Source organism: Dufourea novaeangliae, unplaced genomic scaffold, assembly GCF_001272555.1.
Source record: "Dufourea novaeangliae isolate 0120121106 unplaced genomic scaffold, ASM127255v1 scaffold21, whole genome shotgun sequence".
NCBI classification, from domain to species: domain Eukaryota; kingdom Metazoa; phylum Arthropoda; class Insecta; order Hymenoptera; family Halictidae; genus Dufourea; species Dufourea novaeangliae.
This window is the reverse complement of record NW_015373910.1, coordinates 2,311,574-2,336,904: the sequence shown is the minus strand read 5'-3', so window position 1 is coordinate 2,336,904 and position 25,331 is coordinate 2,311,574. Positions and strand designations below refer to the sequence as shown.

Below are 25,331 nucleotides of genomic sequence, written 5' to 3'. Positions count from 1 at the left end.
TCGTCGGATTCAAGAAATCAAGGTCAATTGTATTCTATGAGACATAATTTCCATACACTTTGTTGGTGTATAGTCGCTCGATGCGTTTCATAATGCGACTTGTGCAGACTTCGAAAGTTATTCTCCCATCGGTTTTGCCGGCAATTTATTGGGAACGTTGTGTCTCAGCCGTGCATTGTCATTCGATACGTTGTCTCATTGTGTTTTAACAAAGGGCGAAGGAGACTTCTGTCAGCAGTTACATGCTCTTTGCATCATCGGCGTCGAAAGAGGTTCAAGCTGTTCGAGGAAACACGAGAATTTTGTTTCACATTCAGTAAAAGTCTCAGGGAAAATGATTTCTAAAGCAAAGTACACCATTTTCAGTAAAAAAAAATTAACTGTTTTACTGCACATCTCTTCTTTAAAATGGTCCAAAAACCACAAATTTTTCAGTAACATTTTTCGGTGAGGTATAAAAACAAAAAATTCTTATTAATTTGAATATACTGACTAAGGAATACATCTTTCAACTATTATGTTTAATTTATCCTCTATTGAGTTATCTTCTAGTCAGTCTTCATATTCCATTGTTTTTTAAACCAGACTTTAAAGAACTATGCAACATTGTAGAAATGTAGACACTGGAAAACAAAGTTAAAAATAAATTAAAAGTACAATTGTAAAACAGATATATGGACGGTACGTTCAAGAATTAAAAACATAGATTCCCCTTCAATTAACCCCCTCATTAAATCAAACAATTATTTAATAACCAGATCAATATCTAGTCTGCATGGCGCAAATATGCACGAGTCTTCGCTGAAAATGGCGGTACCCTAAAGTGATCAGCGTCAACGAACGATCCAAATGTGTTCAACGAGTTCCATGAACCGTGTGTCCATCGTCAACTGACAAAAATGGAACGAGAAGTTTCGGATACCGAAGGAAACTTCTCCAGAAGGTTGTCCAGCAACTGGGCAGAGCTACCGACAACTCTGAGAAAGAAGCAAAAACATCGACCAGAGATACTATCCCAGTTCTTCGATCCCTCGGAAGTGTCTGAAACCGATTCCCGGAAGATCGAGCCGAAACCCTTCAACAACGTCCAAAGAATCGTTCGTAGATCGGAGTTCCTGCGTAAATTCGAGTCGAATGACAACACCAGAAACTTCGACTATCGTCGAGAGGTGAAGATCGAGAGGAGATCCACGCCAGACTACGCTTTCTGTCGCGTAGATGAAGACTACAGGAAGCATTACGACGATCACGACTCGAAGTTAGGCCCACGACGGAAAAGCTTGAGTAATCTCGTCGGGAAATTCGAGCAGAAGAATTTCTCCGATGAAGATCGAAAGACGAACTCCCCGGACAGTCTGCTGGTGAAGTCCTCGGAATCAGATCTGAGCAGCGACGAGTATGGACAGACCGACGACTCCGGTGCCTTCCTCGAGAAGGCTTCGAACCGCGACAGAGGGATGAAGAGCGACCAGAGGAACAGGTTCATCAAATTCTTCGCGAAGGATGACTGCAAGAGGAAGAAGAAACAAGAGGAACGAAAGGTGTCCCCGGACTCTGGTCGACTGGACGTGAACAAGAACAATGTGAAGCAAACGTCGAGGTGCTTGGAGTCGAACAAAAAAGAGTCGAAAGTGTCCGGTCAGCAGAAGTTCGAGTACGAGAACATACCGAGGATCGATGTGTCGAAATTAGAACAGAAGTCCTTTCTTAGCCCTATAACTTCGACGGTGAGCTCGTTGAACTCAAGCAACTCCGATCGACCTCAGAGTCAACCGACCATCGAACAGTTGAGACTCGAAGAGGGTTGTCTGTTGAGAAACTCGAAGAACGCCAGCCAGCCGGGCCCGATCAAGAATAATGAGTCTCAGGAAATAAAGTATCGAGCTCAGTCCCCGGGTAAACAGAGGCAAAACTCGGAGGATTTACAGGTGAACGATCTGATCCAGGATTTTTACGACAGCGATCAGATCGTGGGTCGGATGAACGGTGAACGGAAAGTGTCGAAAATGGAGACAATCGCGGAGGAGAATCCTGACGGGAGCAAACTCAGTGTCCGAGAGATCCTGAAGAGGTTCGAGGAGCTGAGGACCCAGAACGAGACGCAGATCGAGGAGAAGCCGAATGACAAGACGCTCTCCACTATACAGGAGACCTTGAAGAAACTCGACGAGAAGGTCAAGAGCTACCAGGTCACGATCTCGATAAAATTCTTGTCCTCGATTAATAAATAGTCAGTAAATCTTGCCGACTTCGCGGAGAGATCAAACGTTTACAAGGCTCGTTGGTTTTCTTTTCTTTTTTTTTCTCGTAATTTTCTGTACTTGTACTTTGGTGAACGACGAAGACGTTTTGAGTGAAACTTTTCGAAAGAATTTTCAAGCATAATAATTGACGATTTTTATTCCTTTACTCACGATCGTCGGGCTTTTATTTCGCAACAGATCATCGAAAATTTCAAGCAATTAGCATTCTTTGTAACTTTGTACTTTCATTTGGTTCATTCGATTATTTTCGTGATTTCTTTTTTACCAAATTATACATTCATTCACTTCTTAATGCTTCTACCGACAGCTAATGTACTGTGATCTATTCTAATTACTACCTGAACAAAGACGTCGATGGAGTTGTATAACGCAGGAAATTTCTGTACGCAAATTTTTCGGTTATGTAATTAAGTTCATCATTAGATCATGCACAAGAGTTATGTAAAATCGATGCCTTTACAAACAATCTATGCAGTGTTCTAATTATAGGCACAGAGTAATAACAGAGGTTCTTTAACTGAATTTATATCATGCAGTACATCTCACAATTTAATTCTGCAGAACGGTGCACCTATTTCCTCATTCGCACTTAATTGTTCTCAAAGAATAGATACAGAATTAATTTCAGGAATTAAATATATCTGGATTAAATATATATGACCCAAAATGAAGACTATATTTCAATAGGCATTGCGTTTTTAAATACTTGTTTTTAGTATCCTATGTACTTAAATTGTACGTCTACTTTTTGCGTATTTGCCGTTTCTTAAAAACAAATCATATCAAAGCTGGAAATAATTGTATTCAAAGGGATGCAAACGTGAAGAATAAGTTAGAGGAGACCAAATCAAAGGTGCAAAAACCTTGTAATCTTGTAACCGTTCTATAAGAATTCAAAAAGAAACAAGTACAAGTGGTGAATACAATGGATTTACATTTGTTTGAGTCGGAACAAGATATAGACTTATCATTTTTACACTATTATATTAAAAACTAAACGACATGGAACGAAATAATTTCTACCATCGAAAGGAGTCAAAAAATTTGATATAAGAAACCTGTAAAATATAATTTTCTTTAAAAAGAGGAGTTAACACACTCTGGTTTAGAGCACTCCAGACATAGAGTATCGACCCTATACATACAAAACCTTCACGATCTATAGTTCCTAGATACCCATCATCATTATTACAGATACTACCAATTATATCAGTGTTTATATAACATCGAACGCCGTAAACGTTTCCTTGCTTCGCATGCAAAACGAAAAACGAAATTTCCCCACACCGCTTCCCGATGTTATCGCAGTCTCAGGTCGCAGTTAACCGGGAAACGATCGACTTGCCGTTGTCGGATGCGGTTTTCCATCGCGACGATTTACGCGCGTCGTCACTGATGTCGTCGAGGGACAGGGTCGTCAACTCTTGTGCTTTACGACCGATAAAATTTCATTTCCTATTAATCCGAGTCGCAGTGTCCTTGATGACGCCGCTGGCGCTGGGATCTTCCCTCCTCGCCCTGCTTCGTTTTACAAGTGCCGCGTGAAAATCCGTTTTTTTAGACAGTCACTCTGCCATCGGAATCCCTGCCCCTCTCTTCAGCAGCCGATTCTCAAAGACGTGAAATCGTCGGAGTGAAAAACACTGTTTACCGTTATCCGGACGATACGAAGCATCGAAATGGAATGCAGAGGTTGCCCCGAAGCATCTCGCATAATCAGCCCTGTTTACGTCTCCACTGTCCAGGCGGGAGGGGGATATATTAGTAAAGCGATCGCCGGTGTAAAGGTACCGTAATTGAAGGCTACGCCGTGTGTAACGAGCGGAACCATTAAAAGTTTAAAGAGAATTAATGGTGCCATCTTAGAAGGCGTTCCTCGTCGGGCAATTAAGGTTAACGAACAATGAATTACGGCTTTATGACGGCTGAAATAGTGCATCCTTACCGTGACAGCCGTTGACGGTCCTTGGGCGTCTTCATTTTCTTTGGTATTTAGTATGGGTAAATAAGTAAATTATTGTTGATCGATTTCGTTGACGAGTTTATTTAGCTGATCTTTTCTAAATGAGAGTGATATAAGTTCTAATTGTCGTTAAAAATAGACGGTAAAGGTGGTAGAAATATTGAACTGGTCATTGGTTTATGTAGCTTTAACAATCGCATGGTGGTGCCTGGATCCATATAGACCCGAGTATTTAAAGACTTCATCTTAACTCATCAACTTATGAATCGTATTTAAGCTAAGAGTTGCTGATATTAAGTCACATAAAAATGGAGATCGTCTTTTCACGAGTAATAGAGAATTAGAGTAATAGAGATTTCAGGAGTAATAGAGAACCGCTGATGTACGAACATTAAACAAGTCCGCCTTCCGAGGATTATTAGTGTTTCGTTTAATTATATCTTGTTTGAGAATAGGAAAGATTCCCTAGAAAATACATGTATTAAAACGGTTGAAGTGGTCTTTAAAAAGTGAGTAAAAATAGTGTAGAATTTTTATAATATTTATTTCGAATATTGCAGTGCTTAACGGTTTGAATCTAAATATGTAGTGGTAGCGCTCTCTTACCATGCATTGAAATCTCCTGAACTGCATTTACAATACCATCTTACATGACTCACACTAGCCATATTTATTCCAATTTCATGCCTTCGAAATGCTTCAATTTCTTACTCTCTCATAAATACTGACATTTAGAGTTCTAAAAGTTGATATTTTAAAATTATTTATTACAAGAATAACACATGCTGTTAAGGTTAGAAAACTGTGACAACACTTCCTCGCGACACACTTTACGTTTAATAGACTGTACCTGATATGCGTAAATCTGCAAAACTGTTTCTCGATATGTAGGAAGTGAAATAGTTAATAATTTGTTATTCATACAACCTGTCACATTGGTATTAAAATTGATTTTATAAACAGGCCGGAGAAAATCAAGTGGATTGATGTGCTTATTAGTACTACACCGTAGCTATGTGTGTGCATGTCTTCCGCCATATCTCGATGCATTGACGATTATGTGGGTCAGGGTCATCATCTGCTTATCCCGCTTCCTCAGGTACATTCAGGTTTTGTCAGCGGAATCTTAGGTATTGATATACCGGGTGCTACTCAGTGACATCTTTGGAGAAATTGCTTGTTCGAAAAATTTCCACGGCAACGTTTCGTTTACAGTCGTTTACTTCTAAATGAAACTATACTTCTAATAAAAATAGACTAAACGAAACCTGGTTGTCATTGCTATAATAACTATTCTCGCGTTATAATCACATATAATTTAGGTGTCTCTGAAACTGACATGGTCTTTAACAGCAATTATTATGTGAATGTACAGTGTGGAAAAACACGCAAAACGTCCTCGTTAAAAAAAGATTTCATTTCATTGATTAAAATAGGCAAAGCTTTCGAGACCACACGTCTAATGACTATTAGTATTTTCATAATTACTAACTAAATTGTTTTAAGCAGTCAAATATTATCTTCAAGATTTAAATTATTTATAATTGTATTTTTCTTATTCGTAATAGTTTAAAACAAAATGCCTTGATTTCTAGTCCGTAATGCCCTAAATAGTTTTTTCCTTTCGAATAATAGCTGCTCATTACTCTCAAAATTACAGTAGATTGAGGATGATATTATTGCATTATCATTCCCTCAATAACGCCGGACTGTAGTCATATTCAAGAGAAAGACATCACAATTTACTAAATATATGTCAGCCGAAGCAAATAATAATAGCAATCAGTCGGCCCCATAAACTTTCACAACACTATGAACGTTCTCAAACTGCATGTGTAACGCGGACAAAACCAAATCTGTACCATTACAGATAAAAACACAACAGATTATTGAATCTATTGTCCATGAATTCTGTAATACTATTTAAGATTAAATATTCTTAACATGCAATTGCAATATTTACCATTAGATGAAGGGAATACTTATTTTAAAAACTATCTTACAATAAATGTGGATTTATGTAATTTTAATCGGAAGATCCGAATACTACTCTCGGTCGTATTATTAATTCAGTAATTAACCTTGCTATTCTCTTCGGGTCTATACATATAACCCACAATGAAGATTATATTGCAATAAGTACATTGTTTTTAAATATTTGTTTTTTGTATCCAACGTACTTACATTCTACGCCCATTTTCTGTGTATTTCCCATTTCTTTAGATGGGGATATTTCCCATTCATTCCCAAGTTTGAACTAGTTTTATTCGAAGGGATACAAACGTGAATAATATAGGAGACGTCGTGTCATATTTTTAATCACCAATAAACAAAGTTCCGCGATGAAAGCATCGATAAGTCTGTGTATTTAGTAAATAACTGATATTTATTGACGGTTCATAAGTTAAGAAATTTACAATTCCATGGTGGAAACGAGGAAAATGATATTTGTACCTCGGTAATCATGTTGTTCTTGGCATTCCTTCTCTGGATCTCGATCGCGTGCAAGGAAACCCGTTTTCTCGTACGCGAGATCGATCGATGGATCCAAGATATCCGTGACGGCGGCCGGTGAAAAGCAGGAAATGGAAGTCGAAAGAGAAAATGAATAATAGGAAAGGTCGAGAAACCTTCGTGTAAATCACTCGCGAAACCAGGGCGACGCTATCGCCTACATGCGAAGGATTTTACACTTGTAATTTACGCGGGCGAATGTAATTTCGATCGAGATTAAAACGAACGGAAAAACCGTGTCAACGAAACATGAAATCTCGACTTGTGATGTCGATCGGAACGATATTTCGTGTGTCTTTCCGTCAGTTTCATTACAGGAAGCGAATAATTATTCGCTAATTACTAATGTGTAATTGTCAAAATGTCACTAGCGATGTGGTTACGTGTTTTAATTTATATCGCGTAGTACAATTAAACGTCGTATAATTGTCACTTTCTTGGGAAAAAGGGAAACGATTTCCTTTGCCCTAGTTCTAGTTTTTCTTCTGTGAACGGTGTGAAAATTTCAATTTGTGGTCTTTTAGTCTACAAGTAGAGTCTGTTTAACAACTTCTATTGAAATTCTATCGCCAGAATTATAGAACTGTCAAGTTGAGAGAGAGTTCTCCATCAATTTCATAAACGTATTAAAATTCAACCACAGAAAGGGTCGATGAGATTGCAATCTTGTTAAAAATTTCATGAAACATTTGACTTCCAGGGATCAATATAATAATTACAAAAAATTACATAATATTACGACATAAAGGATACAATAAAGTTAATTTGTGATTTAATTGCAGGTCGATCAGAAGCCTCTGCACAAACCGAACCATCACGAGAACCACGTGTCCCAGATCACAAAATCGATCCAATCGCAGACGAATCACGGTTCTCTGAATCACGTCCAGTCCCACGGTCAATCTAATCACGTTATCTCGAATCACGAGAACCACGTGCCCGCGAGTCGTGTGCCGAACCACGTGTCGGCGGCGAACCAGACGAACCATCAGAAAAACCAGCAGAACCACCGGCTCAGCCCGAATCAGGAATGGCGGCAACCGGAAGACAACGGCCGGTTGCAAGAAGACGGTATCTACGAGAGCGGTCCAGTGGTCAACGACGGAAAACACTCACTTTTGCAGTACGCCATGTTGAACTTCAGGCAGAGCACGGAAAAGTTAGTACAACTCCTTCCTATAGAACGTCAAAATAACATTCACGAGCTTCGTTAGTTTACTATTCATCCGCTCAGATCATTTTTAACCCCTCATCCATTCCTCATTTTCCCAACTTAATTTATTGTCCGGTGTCAAATTGACAACAGTAGTAAAAAATTAATATTGTAAAGGGATAAATAGTTAAATTTGCAAATTTTTTAAAATAAAACGGAGTCTCAGCTATATTTACCTACACATGACAGAATAACATAATTTTTTAAGAATAACATGTGTCAAATTGACACAAAGGATCGATGAGGGGTAATATAGAGGGTAATTACTGATGTTTTCATTTTTATACACTCTTGATTCTAAACTCATGCATCTGTGAATTAAAAACAAATTAGGAGTAGTACGTTTTCTTTCCCTAAATGTTACATGCTGTACACTGTAGGCTAATATCAGTAAGTACATATTCGAAAGTAAAACATATCAGGACAGAAGATCCCCTTTAAGATTCTGTTCTACGAAAAAAAAAAAAAACACCCACACCGAACCGAGGCACAGTAATAAAAGGGAAATTAATGTTTAAGACTAATTGGCCTCTCTTACGCAAGAAACGCTAGACGGCCGTGTTGAGAAAGCATAACGCACTGCAGTTCTCAGAGTAGCATCGACCATCTTAGTGAACGCGCGGATAACCAGTACGTCTCCTCTTCTTTGGGCATCTTTCCGCGATCCGCGAGTTACCGTTTCGAAGCATTTCATGCGTTACCTGTTACGAATCGATTTAACGAAGTTCAAACCATTTATAGAATTTTAAAAAGTTTGGAATTTCTGTCGCAGTTTTCCCAGTGCAACCAGAAATCAGTGAAATCACATTAAATTGGAGGATTTTGAGATCAACACGACTGTTATGTAGTAGGTAGCGAAAAGTGTATGGAAATCGACGCCATTTCTAATCAACGATTGGATTCACGTATTCTTTTGTAAGAATATATTCTAACAATTTATGTGAACACTATACAATTATTGCCACTTGTATGACACATTGTAGTAATGAATTTTTGATTGGTCGAAGAGATGTTTTGCTGTCGAAAAATGGAAATTTTTTAACTTGTTTAATTCACTTTTATGTAGGTAATAACCTATGTATTATCTGGAAGATGTTCTGAATAATATAACAATTGCTTTTTCCGTAATAAAGTCGTGAAGATTACATTAATCAGATGCTGCTTCGGTGATTTCAATGCGTGGTAAAATAACATCTCCGGGCCGCACGCTCGTATTGTCAGTCTCATTATGTACCTGCTTAGTTCACCGTGTGTGGCAAAGTAGGAAGGTTCTATTCTAGTTTAACAATCTAAAGCTGTACTTCATTTTTATATTAATAGTAAATACAATAATGCATTCGAAAAAAAAATCTAAAGAATTCCACGTGAATTTGAAAATGAGTGAATTCAATGTATGTAACCTATATTTATAGTTTTAAGTTAAAAATAACATTTTATATAAAACTATGAGCTACACTAAGAAATGATAGAAGCGTGTCAGATGTAAAAAACGACAGAACACGGTTTCAATACAGAAATACAAAAATAGATTTCAAATACGGTAACAAATAGACTGCGAGACGAAAACTACGGTAAAAACAAAAACGAACGTGCAGAATACGTAGGGTCGAGTTAAAGAAGAATCATTAAGACACCTAACTAGAGTATAGATTTTCTAGACATGACTTTGACAAGTGACGACCACCCAGCCAGTACTCTGAACGGGACTTTTTCCTCCTCTGTAACAACGTCCTGCAATGGATAATCCATTTACGGCCACGTGCTCCACCGGCAAGACGTTTTCCGTTTTGGAACGCTATTACCCGCGTCGCCTCCGAGTCCCGTTCCTTCATTAAATTGATCCTAACAGTCGTCTTGCGCAATTAGAGCTTCGTACGATCACGTAACCGATAACGATAACACGGCAAAAAAAAATATTTAAACAAATCGAGGTTTCATTATGTGTATTCTGTTCGGTAGATTCGAGATGTTAAAGACCGCAGATGGCTCCATAAGCGGCTCCCTTAAAGTCATCGAGTCTCTGAAGAGCAAGAAGAAAAGCAAGAAGAGTAAAGGTCAACATGACGGCGCAGAATGGACCTGGAAGGAACAGGTGGACCTTGTCAAGTACTCACCTGTGCCAATAGAGCAGAGTCTATTGAGGCTGGACGGTGATTTAAGCGCGCTGGCCATCGAATGCTTTCTCTGTCTGATGAGGTACATGGGTGACCAACCCTTGCCTCCAGATACCAGCGAAGTCAAATGCGTCTACACCATTCTGATGGTGAGTATTAATTTATGTATAAAATTGTATTTGAAACATTGGGAGCAGTTCAAAGTTTGCATTTCTTATTCTGCTATGTAAACCGAATACAGGATTCCTGGAGACTATAGTAATTAGCAATTTTGTTAAAGTTTTAGTAGGTAGGTATCTAGTACCGTAACAAAATTATCCTTGGGTGTAATTGACTCCTAGAAAGTTTCATACTTTCTTCAGCTTCAAATAAGAATCGGTATAATGAAATGTGTCAAAGAAATCTCTATATAGGACAGTCCAGAATCAGAACAATATCTTGTTATAGTTGATATAACTGTTGCCTGTAGCAACAGAAATGTGCGGTTTCCCTTGAATTATCTCATCAGTCTCCATAACACGTTCTCTAAAGAAAGTACACCTCCAAGTTCCTAAATGATGCGTGAAGGTCTCGTTAACTAAATCGAACTTCTTTTCACGATTAAAAAAAAGTGAAACTTTACCTCAGGGTTGGCAATTTGATCCACATCTCCTCAGATTATCACCTAAAAACTTATTATACAACATTTCAAACATTACCTAAAGAAAATTATTATGATCAGAACAAACCCAAATTATATTAAATTCCACACGATCGAAGTTCCATTTCTTCATGTCGTCAACATCTCCACTGCTACGTTTATTCAAAAAAAGAACGATCTTCCGACGCGTTCGAAGGACAATCAACGGTCCTCTCGGTTGTAATTATTCCTGAGGCGTTAATTCTCCAAACAATTACCGAGAGTGAAACACAGCTTTCTCTTCTCCTCGCTGATGAATCTGCGAGTAATCAAACCAACAACTTGACACCAAGAGACTCCCTTCACACTGTGCATCGACTGTGTTGCAGCACTGTCACAAATACGAGCAGCTCCGCGACGAGGTCTACTGTCAGCTGATGAAACAGACGACGAACAACAAGAGCCCGAATCCAGACAGCTGTCAGAGGGGCTGGAGGATCTTCAGCATCGTGGCTGCATACTTCACTTGCAGCGAAGGTTTGAGACCTTACCTGACGAAATACCTGGAAACCGCGGCGTACGACAAGAGAAGGGCCTATCATGGCACTGCCACAGTGTGCCTGCAGAATCTTAGGAAGACTGTTAAATACGGAGGAAGGAAGAACGTGCCCAGTGTCGACGAGATCATGGCGATCAGCGCGGGTAGAAACGCCAAGAGACAGATTTATAGATTACCTGGAGGAACGGAGAGGGTTATTAATACGAAATGTACCACGGTTGTGCAGGTCAGTTTGAATACTCTTGGTGTACCAATTAATGTAAAAATTACTTAGGTGTACCAATAAGTAATCCACTACTTTTTAATACTTTTAAGTACCTTCTAGGTCTGTCGTTGAGTAACAATGTAGCTTGCAGGAAAGTCACTATGAATATAAATTAGACAGTATAGACCCTTGACTTCTGTAGAAATTAATATCGATTTTGTTAAGAAATAGTGGATTATTTAATCGGTGCACATAATAGTTATAGTCTGGATTTTGTGCGAATACAGCAGATGAAACTAATAAGTGAAGAATATTGAAATTAAAACTCTGAACCGTAGAGCCAGAGTGTATTAAGTCACGCTTTTCACTCGTTAGGGGAGAACAAATCAAAGGCGCGAAAACCTTGTAACTTTAGAACCGTTCGGTAAGAATTCAACGAAAAATATTCGATACTTTCGAAGTATTGAATGGACTTCAGACAAGTCTTGATACGTAGAAATGGTGAAGATTGGTATTAAGTCTTCTATGTGATGGACTTTACACTGTTTAGCTCGGAACAAGATGTTGACTTAATATTTAATACACTCAAACTCTAGGGCCCAGAATTTGCATGAAATTTTATTCAGAATTCAGTCTTGTAGTAATAAGTTTTTTCCAAATTTTTGTCACAAGTTACATTCCTAAAAATATGAAATTCAAACGTCACATTTTTGATAAGTTTTGGGAGACGGAAAATTAAGAAGTAGGTATTGTTTTTTGTTAATGTCATGTGTAATAATTATTTCTTTCCTGGACAGGACGTTATCGAAGAGATGTGTAACGTAATATCCGTAAGACATCCCCACGAAATGGACGAATTTTCATTGTATTGTATCGTCGATGGGGATGCATTCACCATGCCCTTAGCTAGAGATGAATACGTGCTGGATGTAACGACAGAACTCCATAAGAATCATCAAGTCTTCTATTTAATATTCTGCAGGTAATTTATCATGTTCCAATCTAGTATCTAAATATCACAATATTTTTTTATCATTTATTAATTTTAATCCTAGTCAGTGTATAGAATTTATATGCTTCTAGAAACATTATCAATTTTAAAATGTTGCCTTTTTCATGAAAAACGTACTTTTTAAATTTAGGTCAGTTTGGTACTACCCTCTCAGATTGGACGCACCGCTGTACATAGAAGTTGTGTTCAACCAAATCGCTCCAGATTACTTGGAGGGTCTTCTACTTGTTCTGCCTGGAGAACATTTACCTCAAGAAGTTGTAGTAAGTATCTCCTAAAATTATAATGGTCATTCTACAGTGTGCCCAACTGAAATGATTAATGAAATCAACTTTCATGGAACAATCATTTTATGATAGTGGTTCATGAATTTTTTCAAAATTAAAATTATCACTTTTATTTTTTTCAGTACGATATGGCGCAAATAGCAGCCCTTCTACATAGAGCGGCAGACATGACGCATGAGCCAACCACTAAGGAAATTAAATACTTATTGCCAAAACCGGTGCTAAGTTTGAGGGAACCAAGGCCTCAACAGTGGTCCAACATGGTTCAGCAAGCGTGGAACAATGTGCAACATAACACTGTCGCTGCCTGTAAAGCGCAGGTTCTTGGTGAGTACTTCATTTAACGCAATAGAACCGACATTAACTGTTATTATTTTTGTCCTATTAGAACAATCATATTATAGTGTTAAGAGCGTTTGTGATCCCAAATTAATGTCATTAAATTAAAATCACATACTCAGCAATTTTAGTTTCTAAAATAATTTCTTTTTATTCATTTGAATAATAATGATTTTATTATATTGAACTTCGTTCGTCTATCGAAAAATAAAGGATATGGAAAATAATACCGGATTTGTTTATTTTCCAGAAATTTTATGGAAGTGGCCGCTATTCGGGTCCAGCTTCTTCGCCGTGAAAAGAGTGCCTGAAGGAAAGGAGAAGGGCGGCGATCACATTCTTGCGCTGAACAGACATGGAGTGCATTTTATTGATTTAATTACTCACGTAAGAAATTTCATATTATTCAAAAATTATCCTATCGACTTTCAGTTATTCACTAAATTCAGTTATTCACAATTATTACTGCGATCTCTACATTACATTTCACTTTTTATTATTTCAAATTCAGTAATTTTGTTTCATTAAATTTCATTCAAAAGTTTATGTTCAAATGCATTCTCGATATTAGTAGCAACTATGTCTGAATCATTGATTAGACAAAATTTTGTGTTTGGTAGTTTTTCCTCTTGAATCCACCTTGCCTACATAATAAATAAACTACGGATTTTAGTCATTTATAGCATGCACGATAATTCAGATTACAGTTATCTGATACTCAATACTATAAGATGTATAACAAAAATGAATGGGGTTTTTAGTTTACTTAAAATCATAGAGAACTTTCAATAATAAAACCAAATTCTTCGTGGATTCCAATTTTCATAAACTATACCACAACAGTCTATATTTGCCTAATCATTTTCAATCTAGTAATAAAAAATCCTGTAGGGAATAACATAAATAAGATGTTATACAAATTTGCAGGAGACGCTGTATCATTACCCGTACTCCGAGGTGATATCCACCCGGAAAGTAAAGTCCGAGGAAGGAACCCTTTATTTGGACATGAAATGCGGTAATTTGATGCAGCAACGCATCACAAGGCTCCAGACCGAGCAAGCTCACGAAATTTCGCGGTTGATTAGACAATACATCACAATGGAACAGAGAGCTACCAACAATCAAGGCGCTGGAATTGGGTTTGGAATGAGATAAGGCCATTCAAATTTTCCTTGTTGTCGATTAATTAATCGTGAAATATTGTACATACCTATTTAAAGGAACAAAGTATGAAGGAAAAGAAAAAGAAGAAAGGAAACGTGTCTGAAGGAGTCTGTGAACAAAGAATATTTGAGAAATTTTTATACATATCGTTTGTTGCTTCTTCGATCGTGCTTCTTGCTCGTTATTAATTTTTTTTGTTCATGAAAATACAAAATACAGAAATAAATGTTCACAATTCCGAAAGTAAAAGGAGCACGAGACGAAAAAGTTCAACAGCGATGGAAAAACAATTATGATGTTTAAAAACGGTTTTATCGATCGTGATTCCGAAAGATTGCGAGGTTTCGCGTTTCACTCTGTTGTTATTTATTTATTAACGTAGAAGGGAATTGTAAAAATTCTAAGGCGCCATTTGGATTAATATTTATCGGGAGGAAACGCGGGAAAGAATTTGTTCTGAATAGTCTTTCGATTTGTAAATATGTTTAGAAAGCCTTAGTGGCAGAAACGAGGAACGAACACGAGGTTTTTTCACGAGACGAAACAAAGAAATACGTAACTTTCTTTTAAAAGCTGACAAAGTGTCTCCGTACACTTCCCTCTTGTTGTAAGAACTCTTTGATCTTGATGTAGACGGTCAACGAATTCTCGAAAATATACAGTAAATGGTACACTTATATCTCGATTCAGATAAACAGTAATCGTTGCGTTTGTGTGAATGCACCGACGAAGAGTTACGATGAAGATTAAATGCAACGTTTAATATGCATTGTCATATAGGATAAGACGATCTAGTTACACCATAGACGTTTTCGAAACGAAAACTGATGGTCTTCTATGCCAACGTGAATCGATTTGTATGTAACACGTGGAACACGTTGACGTACAGAAGGAAGAAGAAGAAACGAATGCTCAAGTATCTAAGCAAATTATTCTCGGCTCTGTAAATACGCGTTTAGAAACGTTTTAGAAGAGATGATCGATTGATCGAAGGAAGAGGACGACGGTTCTGCGAGACGAGAAATGTTTATAACAATCTCGATTGTTGGGTCGAACCATGCAGGACACGTTGATACTCGGGATCACTGTTACGTCTTCCGATTGATTTCTTTTTCTTCACGATCACGACGACGAGCTTCTTCGGTTCAGGACGAGGAAATCGTCGATAGTGTGTCGCGAATTAATATTAATACGATGGTTACAAATAATTCAGTCTCGGTGTAGAATCGTTTTATTTATACGAAAACATGAGAAAAAGAAACAATACGGTACACGAATGATGTTTTTTTATAATGTAAATCCGATAAAAGACTAATCTCTAACGAGTACGTTATGATGGAGACTAACAAGTTGCGGTTACATGTTATCATAAGGAGACATTATTATTAATAACTGTACGTATGCGTATCGATGTGAACAGTGGTGTTAAACTTTATATTAAAATTTCTACATATATGAAAGTGTTGTAATATGGTATCTTTCTCTTTTTCTTTATTATCTTGCAGAAACAAAAATTTAAGGGAAATTCAATTTATTTGTTGAGTTTGATTAGTAAGAAATGAAATACAGTACTTGTTAAACGTAAATCTGCGTTCTGTTAGGTATTACGTTACAAAATACAAATTTTAAATTGTTTCACGACAAATTAGCATTCGTTTACTACAATAACTCATTAATCCAAAAAGTAATGATGTATTTTTATATACATATGAATACATGTTTACATATTGATACATGAAGGCAGTGATTGAAAGTAAAAATCATTACGAAACAATAAACCATCAAAAAAACAAACTGCACAATAAATACGATTGGACTATTGACACTAAGTAATGGATAAGCAGAGGTATTCAACCTGTTTGAAGTCCCTTAAAATTTAGAATAAAAAACAAACATGTTTTCTATAAAACTGAATAAACAATCTCAATACTTACAAGTAAAAAAAAGACATTAATATACCATCGAACAAAAACAAAATCAATGAAACTTGAATAGTCGTTTTTCCTTTGGTTCATAATATCTAGACTTTGGAATGAATGATTTAATAAATTTATCATTTTATTTATTGATTGCTTAAAGTCTCTGGTAAAAAATATATATTTAATTTGGGTTTTCATAAAATAGCAATAGAAAATCTCAAGCTCCATAAACATCCGTAATCTAGTAATGTAAAATTCTGACGACTGGCAAGGTTTTCAGTTTCATGTCGTAAGATCGATCGCTGGTTCCTTCACATGTGATCAATTTTTTGCATGAATAGGACTACTACCAGGTGTTTTCGTCTTCGTTTCGTGAGGCCAGTTATTAGCAGTGTGTCGAACGTAACCAGGATCAGTCGGTGAAGAAGGCACTCGAGTTGCGGCCGTTTGAGTACCGGTACTGGCCGTTCGAAGGGAACCGAAACACTCTTCGAGCATTTCCATTTCGTCTTTGATTTTATCGTAAGCCTTCCCGAAACCCTTTGGAGGTGATGGAACGTTGAACGAAACGTCACGATTCTTTTTGTGGTGGGGTGAACTGCCTCGCATTCGAATTGGCACGTTATCGTACTGACTGATGTCCGAATACCTGTTGATTTAATAAAGAAATAATATATGATTAAATGGAGAATGATCATTTAAATGAACAAAAGAAATTGTACACAAAAGTGGAACACAGAATTTGACATGGAAGAAGTTTAAACATTCAGTGACATCAAATTTACCACGCATAAGGGAAAATGAATTCGCACCCCCGTGAGTCGAACAATAAAAGTGGATAAGTTAAAATTTCCCAATTTTCATTTCATCGCATAAAATATCTTCCAATACGTCAGAGATGAGTAGAAATTATCACACATAACTTTGATTAGTTAATTCTTAGTTTGATGCAAGATTGCTATATCTTGACAGCTGGCGTTGCCTGCAAACCCAAGCCAAATTTGGAAACAGGTGGCTATGGCTTTTTAGACAACGTTTGTCGATATTTGCTGGTAATTTGCTCGAAACTTGTACACAACTGGTTATCAGGGATATGAACTGCTATATGAATGAATCAGTTTCTTTTCACTCTCCTAAAAAATTGCACGTGTTCGACATGTGACACCTTTCATGCAGGGGTGCGAATTATTTTATACAAAAAGTACGTTCACATTCAAATTTTAGTTGTATTGTTTTCTATTTTCTATTACAGCTTGCAGTGTTCTTACTGTACAAATATTACAATATTTAACACGAATTGTACTTTTGACATTTGAATTCGTATTATATGACGGTCACCGGTGACCGATACAACATGAACGTAAAATTCTGTGCCGATCACCAGTGACCGCCATGACATTAGAGAAAAGTCGTATAAATGTAGTAAGTGATATTAGTTTACAATATACAGTAAACGATCGATGAGAGTTTGGAACTCGTGACCGCTTTGGATTTTTGGTTTCAGTTTTTTCAATTAAGTTCCTCAATCTGTTTTTTGCCCGAAACCGAGCCTTGATAGCTCGCCTTTGTATTTTGTCGAACATAGAAAAGGACAACGAGTGACAAACACAAAGAGAAGCCTGACTCTTAACTTCTGTTTACTCTGCTCGGTTGCGCGCCTGCGACGCTCTCGCCGTCCAGTGGTTACATTGTAGACGCTGCGGGATGGCTCTATCCCACTCGGTCTCCATGTGTCCCGTTTTGCTCTCTTCGTTACTGGTCCGATTGTGTGTATACCGTTTCGGCCAATAATGAAAATACACGTGACTGGAGGTCAGTGTGACCACCATTAGTACTTTCGTACTATGTACCCTAGTACTTTGTTAAAATTTTTTAGTGTTCTAGTACGTGCATCAACAAATTCAGTACTTTCGCCCTCCCGAATAATAATAACAACAACAACAATAATAACATGGGAGTTAAATATGTCCCATATATCACATTCAGTGAAAGAGTGAAATATGTGTGATTTCCCCTTTTTTCCTCTCTAATCCCGTACTCACATCCGTAGTTTCATTTAACAAATTGTATTGTTATTAAAATCTCCGTAAATAACAATTTAAAAAATTCAAATATTCTATTAAGTTTTCTCCACGAAATCAAACAACTTTCATATGAATGTTCGCAATAATTATTACGAGATTTACACTCAACTATTTTGCAAATTAGATGTATAACGTTATTATTAAATTATAAATATTTTACATTCATATACGTCATATTATCGTTAACGTAACTCAGAATAATCGTCATTATTAATAATTTAGAATATTGTACATCACACTACGTTGATGTATAACATACTAGAAGTAATAATACCATCATTATTTTAAATGTGCAACAACCCGTGTTTGTAATGTATCATAAGCCAAAATGAAAGAACCCAGATAGCACATGACGCCTTGAATACGGCTTAAAGGCGCCTTAGACCTAAAATAGCCGTAAAATGGGCGTCTTTAAGGTGTCATGTGCTATCTGGGAATATGAATTGTTAACCCCTTACACATAAGTAACATGATCGAAATTATATCGTGCTTGGTACCATTTAATCAGAAAAATCTCACCAATATGTTAGTAAAATTTTCATTAACAAAGAACCGAAAATAAGAAGGTTTCATTGTTGCATTATTGTTGTCTCACCGATACCCGTGCATTTAATTTTATTCTCGGCTCGTGAAATGGAAACCGCTGGCGTGTTACATTACTCGCTTGACTGGTTCCACGGCCTCCCCCTTCAGTGGTGGGGATGAACTAGGAACTCTCATCCGGTACGTCCTGTCGAACTCTCATCAATCCTTTACTGTATAAGCACTGAAATTTATTAATACGCTACTTTGCATAAATTTCAGCCTACCTGTAAGAATCGAAAGCTTCGTCGACATCGTGCTCGACCTTCATAATCTTCACACCAGGATTGACAACCTTCGCGAACATAGTTTCACGTCTAGCGTCCATTTCCGTTGGAAACCGCGGCGTATCCACTTCGTCCACGGGTCGTTGATAGATGTCCTGAACTTTGTATACAACTGTAGGCATCTCATTTCTGTGATCTATCGTGTACGAGTCCCGTTTCCCATTCTTCTGCATCTCAGAGCTTCGAAATCTCTGCGAATCTCTGAGAGCTCGTCCATTCTCAAAGTTCTGCGTGTACTCTCTCCGATCCGATTCCTCGCGTACGTAACGCCCAGTTTCGTCGTCTCTGTGCGCCCCTTTCGATGTAGGACGATCGTGTTCCCATCCTCGAGGATCCTCGGACACATCTTCAGGTGACCTTTTCTGGTGACGTTCTTCTGCTTTCTCGAAGCCGTCGTTGACAGCGCCGTCATCCTGGTTTGAGACTTTAGGGTTCGATTTTGGAGACTTTGATTCTTTTTCAGTGGTTAACGTCGCCGCCACTAGATGCTTTGCTGTGACATCGTAACAGAGAAAAGAATTAGTATTCTTTTATTTTTCAGCTATTATTTCTATAATATATGCTTTAACTTCAAGAAGAATAATTATAATACAGTAAATCGTCGATGACTGTTAGAAGGCTCTTCGACATTGACAAACAGAGGTTCCCAGGTGTGACACTGACTTTTTCATGAGGTTTAGCATAGTGATAGAATATGAAATTTTGAAGCCAATGATACTTGTTTCAACTGCATATGGCCATTACTTTATGGAATATTTAATGTTCAGTTTCGAGAAGCCTTCGGACACTCGTCGAGAATTTCCTGTACTATTCTTTTACTTTTCAGCGATGGTTTCTATATTCTGCAACTTCAAATAGAAATTTTATTAATCACTGTTGGGTAAGAACAAACTATTTCGCTAGCAAGACGAAAGGCTATTAACCATTTATCTACTGGATTCTTTTACTCTAGTTCTGTATCAGATTACCTGTTTTATTTTTCAAGTGTTCTGCCATACCCTGAACCTTCTTCTTAGGCGTGCCCATCAATAGATCAGCGATGAATACTAAAGCTGTCACTAAGCACAGAGCCCCAAAGACTGCGGCGTTATCTATCAGATTCTCAGGGACGTTCTCAATAGAGGCCATGGATAAGGCTCCAACGATGCCAAAAAGAATAACACCAAGTCCGAGGAAGAACAATTCCTTGAATGAAAAAAAAAAACCTTTAATTCCACACTAACAATAATGATTAAGTATTCCTTCCTTGCACACAATTTTAAATACCTCTATTGTCCAAATTTCGACAACAAAAACGAAAGAAATGCTGCCAAAATTTGTGATATTAAAAAACTCACAATACCCGTTGCCGTTCAATTCTTTCAATAGATAACAAAATTGTCTCGTAAATCTAGTCAATCATCACGTTAGTTCACATCGTAGGCATACTATTACAAAAATTATCTATCGTTCGTGGTGTCCCGGTAGAATTCAAAGATTCCTTTCTGATCCGCAACGCCGACAGGTCCCAACCTTTTTCAATGCAAATTTCATTCATCGCAGATAAACAAAGAGATTTGCATATTCAGGAATCATCGCAACTCGCCTAGCCTCAGCTATGACTCATTAAATAAGTCACAGGAGCGTACACGCGTTACGTGGCTCGGTGGCCATAAGCCAAGGATGCGGTTACGTGCTGTATCTTGCGACTACGCCGTGTTAAGGATGCCTGGGTAGCCTTGGCCGTCAATGACAGATCCTACCTGGACTCGTTGCACCGTCGATATTCTCACGGTATCGTTCAGGTGCGTGCTCTATTTCGAGACGGTTTCTCGTCCATCGCCGTGGCCTGTGTGTGAATTAACATAGGGGAGGGAAGAAAAAAAGATCCTTGGAAAGAGAGACTTCTCTGTAAGTGTGCCTCAAGAAGGTGCTATTCCATTCGATTATTATGCTGATCGGTTGCGCGTAATGAACGAGGCGTGTCCCAGGTGAAACGATTCGCACCAGGAAGGATATATTGAGAACGTAATATGTAACGATCGAGATCGCTATCGTGAGACTGTGAAATCTTTCGCCTTGGAAATACTTCTGATTTTAATTGCAGAGGCATTTCATTGATTTATCATCGGGGTAGAGTGGATATTTTTGCAAATGTTCGTTGTTGTTTTGCCATAGATATTTACATACAGTGGAGCGCGTTTCTTTATTGAATTCTTTGGATTTGAATGTAATGAATTAGTTTGAAAAGGGTATAGCTGAATAAGGGGGTCAAAAGTGCCCTTGAACCGTTGAAGAAATCGGTTTTTGATTTTTAAAACTATGGCGCACCCTATCAAAAAATCTGCAAACAAATAAGGATATTACTTAGTATAATAATAATAAGGTACTGTGAAAGGATAAATGTTGTGCCTTTAAAACTTCAATAAGAACAAAACTTTCTTCTGAATTTTTTAGCGTTTTAAATTTTTCGTAATTAGGATACTCAACTAAAAAATCGCAAAAAATTCTCTAACACGTGCCCCGGTAAATACTGTCTATTAGATTTTTTACAGAATTTTTGCGTATTCTTGAATAGGAAAAGTTGAGGAAAAATCGGCAATCCGAATTTTCCTTATTACTACCCTTCTGGTCGAGATAGAGGATTGAAACTGGGCCGAAATTTTTTTTTCTTGACAAGGTATCGAATGATGTAACACAAATCGAAATCGGTCTAAGGGATTTTTGACCCCCTTACTCTGCTATACTCTTCTTCTATTTTTAAAAGTGTTTGCAAGCTAACTGCAAAGCAGATTTAACTGTTTGTAATGTTATTAAAATTTTTCGAAGTATGGAAGTATGGATATTTGATCAAATTTTACTTTTCTTCAGACTATATTTTTTCGTAGAACGGATCGATGCACTTGCAAAGTAGGTATAATTATACATAGGTGTATCAATATCTAATTCACTATTCTCGACAAATGTACCATATATTTTGAAGAAAATTATAAACTTCTGCTTCCTCAGTAACACACGTTCTTTTCTCCAGCAACCTATGCCATTTTACCAGGAAGAAAGCGTGACAGATATGTATGTATCCTGAATTCACTTGATATCACCAGCTTGTTAAAAGATAGTGGATTGCTTATCGAATAAAATATAAAAAGAACTTAGGAAAATATGAATAACATACGTTTTCTATCATACAGCAAAATTTCTTCAATTACTCATTGTAATATAATGTTTCAATTAAAAAACTGCAATATAATAGAATAACTTAGTTTCCCAGAAACGATCATAATTTCTATATAAATTCGCATGTTTATAGATTATTTTATAGAGACCGCATAAAAGAATTATTTCGCGTATTAAACGATTGATAAGTTTAAAGTGCCTAAATAGGCATTCTATTAGTTATTGTTTAAATTGTTTAAATACACCACGAAAGTATAAAATCTGTAGTTTAATTGCAGCATTTAGAGATTCAATTCACACAGAATTGTAATGATCACGTGAATGAATTATTTCGTCAGTGGTTAAATTTTTGAATTCGCAGTATTCATTGAAAAGAAACATTTATGTTTGATAAAAATCGGTGTCCTCGAAGGACACCGCGTCCCGTAAAGGGGAAAGAATATCTCCGTGAGCTCAAACAATGGGACTATTAAGGACAGCAAGGTCTCGTATAATTGTTACGGAAGATGAAATTAACAGTTCCTAGAGTGCACGTTGAATTCTCGCTTGTGTCGCAATGTGGTACGCAAAAAGAAACGAAAATGGTAAATTATTACCGTCTTTCGGCCAGAAAGTTCTCCTGTAGCAGCAGCGATCAGAAGACCCGTTGTTATTATTATGTAACCACCGCAGGTCGCAGTTGCTAGTGCGGCGCCTAGAGTAACAGAAAAAGGTTAATTGTATACTTTAAATGAGAATTTATTATAATTACTTATTCCTCAATGACTAATATACTGAAATATACGTGCAATTTTTTCTTAGCGGATTTTATGTAATTAACAAACTCAAGAAGGTTATACAATTTTATAGACTAGAATTAAATGGAAAACAATTTTTTCGATCAAGAATATTGTTACGTTAAAAATTAAGCAAGAACACCAGTAGACATTATGTTACATAAATAGAATTTTTTATTTCATATGTTTTAGGTACTCATTCTAGATATAAAATAAATGTATAATATCATCAGTTAACTGATAAACAATCCGGTAGATAGTAATTGAACGAATCAAAATTAAGTTTATACAATTTTTTACATTCAATAGACAGTTATTTTATTCGTGAGAAAAGGGGAAATCCAATAAACGAGTTTTTTTGTTAATAAGGAGAATTCATTGAAGGTGCATAATACTTTCTTCATTTTATTAATAAAGAATAATATAAGAGGATAGAATGATATAAAGATACTCGAACCTATTGCACCCCACGTCACATTATTCAAAAGGGACCATTCCCTGCTTCGACTCCTCAAGTAGTGGAATACTCTTCGACTCTCATCATCGGTCACCCTAAGTGCTACCACACAAGCAACACAAAGTATCTGCAAGTCGAATTTCCAATTATCCTAATGTTATTTAAACGAATGAAATGAAAGGAGAGAATAATTTTACATTCAATCTTTCTGCACGATCGTTTCACTGCACTGTAATCCTTTAACCACAGGTGTAATTACGAGTAATTAATTGTGAGAACGTTCAAAGGTATAATTATCTTTTTTGTCTGAAGAACAAGAAATTGAATCAATTAAAATCTTTACATTGGAATGTAGATGCCATGTACGATAGAAAAAACAGATTTACATTCTAAATTGTAAAGAAGAAGAGGCTCTAATACATTAATAGTAACGGAATTATTTCATTTTCACGCACCACTTCGATGATCCTGATGAACACCTTCCGGTTCCACATATTCCCGACCGAAAATATGGCGATCCTCGCGAAAATTCAAATATAACAACGATGCTGACCTCTTTGCGCAAGTTCCACTCTTGTTCGTCGCATTACGGGGAGTCTCAGGCTATTAACGAATTATCCTTTTACGAGGTAGACAGGTAGATGTTACTGTGCTGCGATTTTGAAACGAGACGTCATTATTATAATTCACCGAGGCGAACAGTTCAACGCGCGTATTTCAAAATTTATGTGTTTCAAGAATTTACTTCAATTAATCGTATCACAAATTAAATATTTCCAAACATCTAACACTTTAAACTAGAAATATTTACAATCATTTTTTTTAATCGAGTAATATTGAAAGATGCAAATTATTATTTTAACGGTTTATTTTATTATTATTGAGAGAAACACACTTCCCTTCACTCTCGAATAAAATAATCGAATTGCACAAGCGAATTTTCCATCGTTACTTCCACTATCTCACATCCAAACTGTTTAACACTTTTCTTCCTAAGATGTGATCGATATCTCTAAAACCGGTGAAAATCAGAAGAAATGAATTTGAATTACCGGTTCATGGTGTACAATATCGTCGAAGATAGATCGATCAGACGCAAGTTTGAAGAGCAACGACCAAAGTCATTCCGACACACGATGCAGGAGGAACGAAATTAGCAGTCGATAAAGAAACGAGTTCGACACGCGTGCCTTGTCTTTCTCATTAGCGGGGTCCCTCGACTGAGAGGATCGCGAAAAAGAAGACTCGGATCGCGGAGCGCTCGAACGACAACTGAAGAGATAGGAAGGCTCGTGGTTTTAGTAGCACGAGCTACTCCGTGTCACGCTATAACGTTGGCGTAGTGCAGGTAACAACAATGCTATTATCGCACAAGTGCATTGGCGCAGGACGGTGTGAATTTTCGCGACAAGTGCCATGGAACCTGGCTCTGTCGAACCTTGAAACAGTTCGACAGCGTTTCGTTGAATCGTCGAGGAAAATCAAGCTTCTATAAATCGAATTATACATAAATACACGTATACTCTGATCGATCAGATGGATATGTATAAACAATGAGAGAAGAAAGTATTCGTAGCCTGGTGACTTTAATTATTTATCATTTGACAACGTTGCTTTCAGTAAAGTTAAAGGATGTAGTTTCGAAAATGTCAAACTTTCGATTTGGTTAAACAAATTTTGGTTAACAAATTCTCCCAAATAACTAAAAGGTTTTTTGTAAGGTTTGGAACATTTGAAAATTAATATATGTATAATAAAGATGTTTATAATATTCCATATACATAGATATATTTATATGTGTATATTCATTTTGA

The 25,331-nt window shown here is 37.0% G+C and overlaps 2 protein-coding genes across 2 annotated transcripts in view; one reads left to right on the top strand and one right to left on the bottom strand.

Annotated features, from left to right (window-relative positions):
* LOC107193994 (unconventional myosin-XV) overlaps positions 1 to 14,247 on the top strand; it is a 74,231-nt gene extending 59,984 nt beyond the window's left edge. Inside the window, 8 exon segments of the mRNA XM_015583548.1 lie at positions 7,524 to 7,900; positions 9,914 to 10,217; positions 11,077 to 11,472; positions 12,249 to 12,433; positions 12,594 to 12,726; positions 12,873 to 13,077; positions 13,340 to 13,476; positions 14,017 to 14,247. Of these exon segments, the coding sequence (XP_015439034.1) occupies positions 7,524 to 7,900; positions 9,914 to 10,217; positions 11,077 to 11,472; positions 12,249 to 12,433; positions 12,594 to 12,726; positions 12,873 to 13,077; positions 13,340 to 13,476; positions 14,017 to 14,247 (1,968 nt within the window).
* Positions 14,248 to 16,468: 2,221 nt separating this feature from the next.
* Positions 16,469 to 24,011, bottom strand: LOC107194123. Its single transcript, XM_015583690.1, has 6 exons — positions 23,973 to 24,011; positions 23,518 to 23,644; positions 22,881 to 22,978; positions 20,097 to 20,313; positions 19,069 to 19,621; positions 16,469 to 16,824 (listed from the first exon to the last, which is right to left on the bottom strand). The coding sequence occupies exons 1-6, from the start codon at positions 24,009 to 24,011 to the stop codon at positions 16,497 to 16,499; spliced, it is 1,362 nt and encodes a 453-aa protein (XP_015439176.1). The 3' UTR covers positions 16,469 to 16,496.
* Positions 24,012 to 25,331: the final 1,320 nt, after the last annotated feature.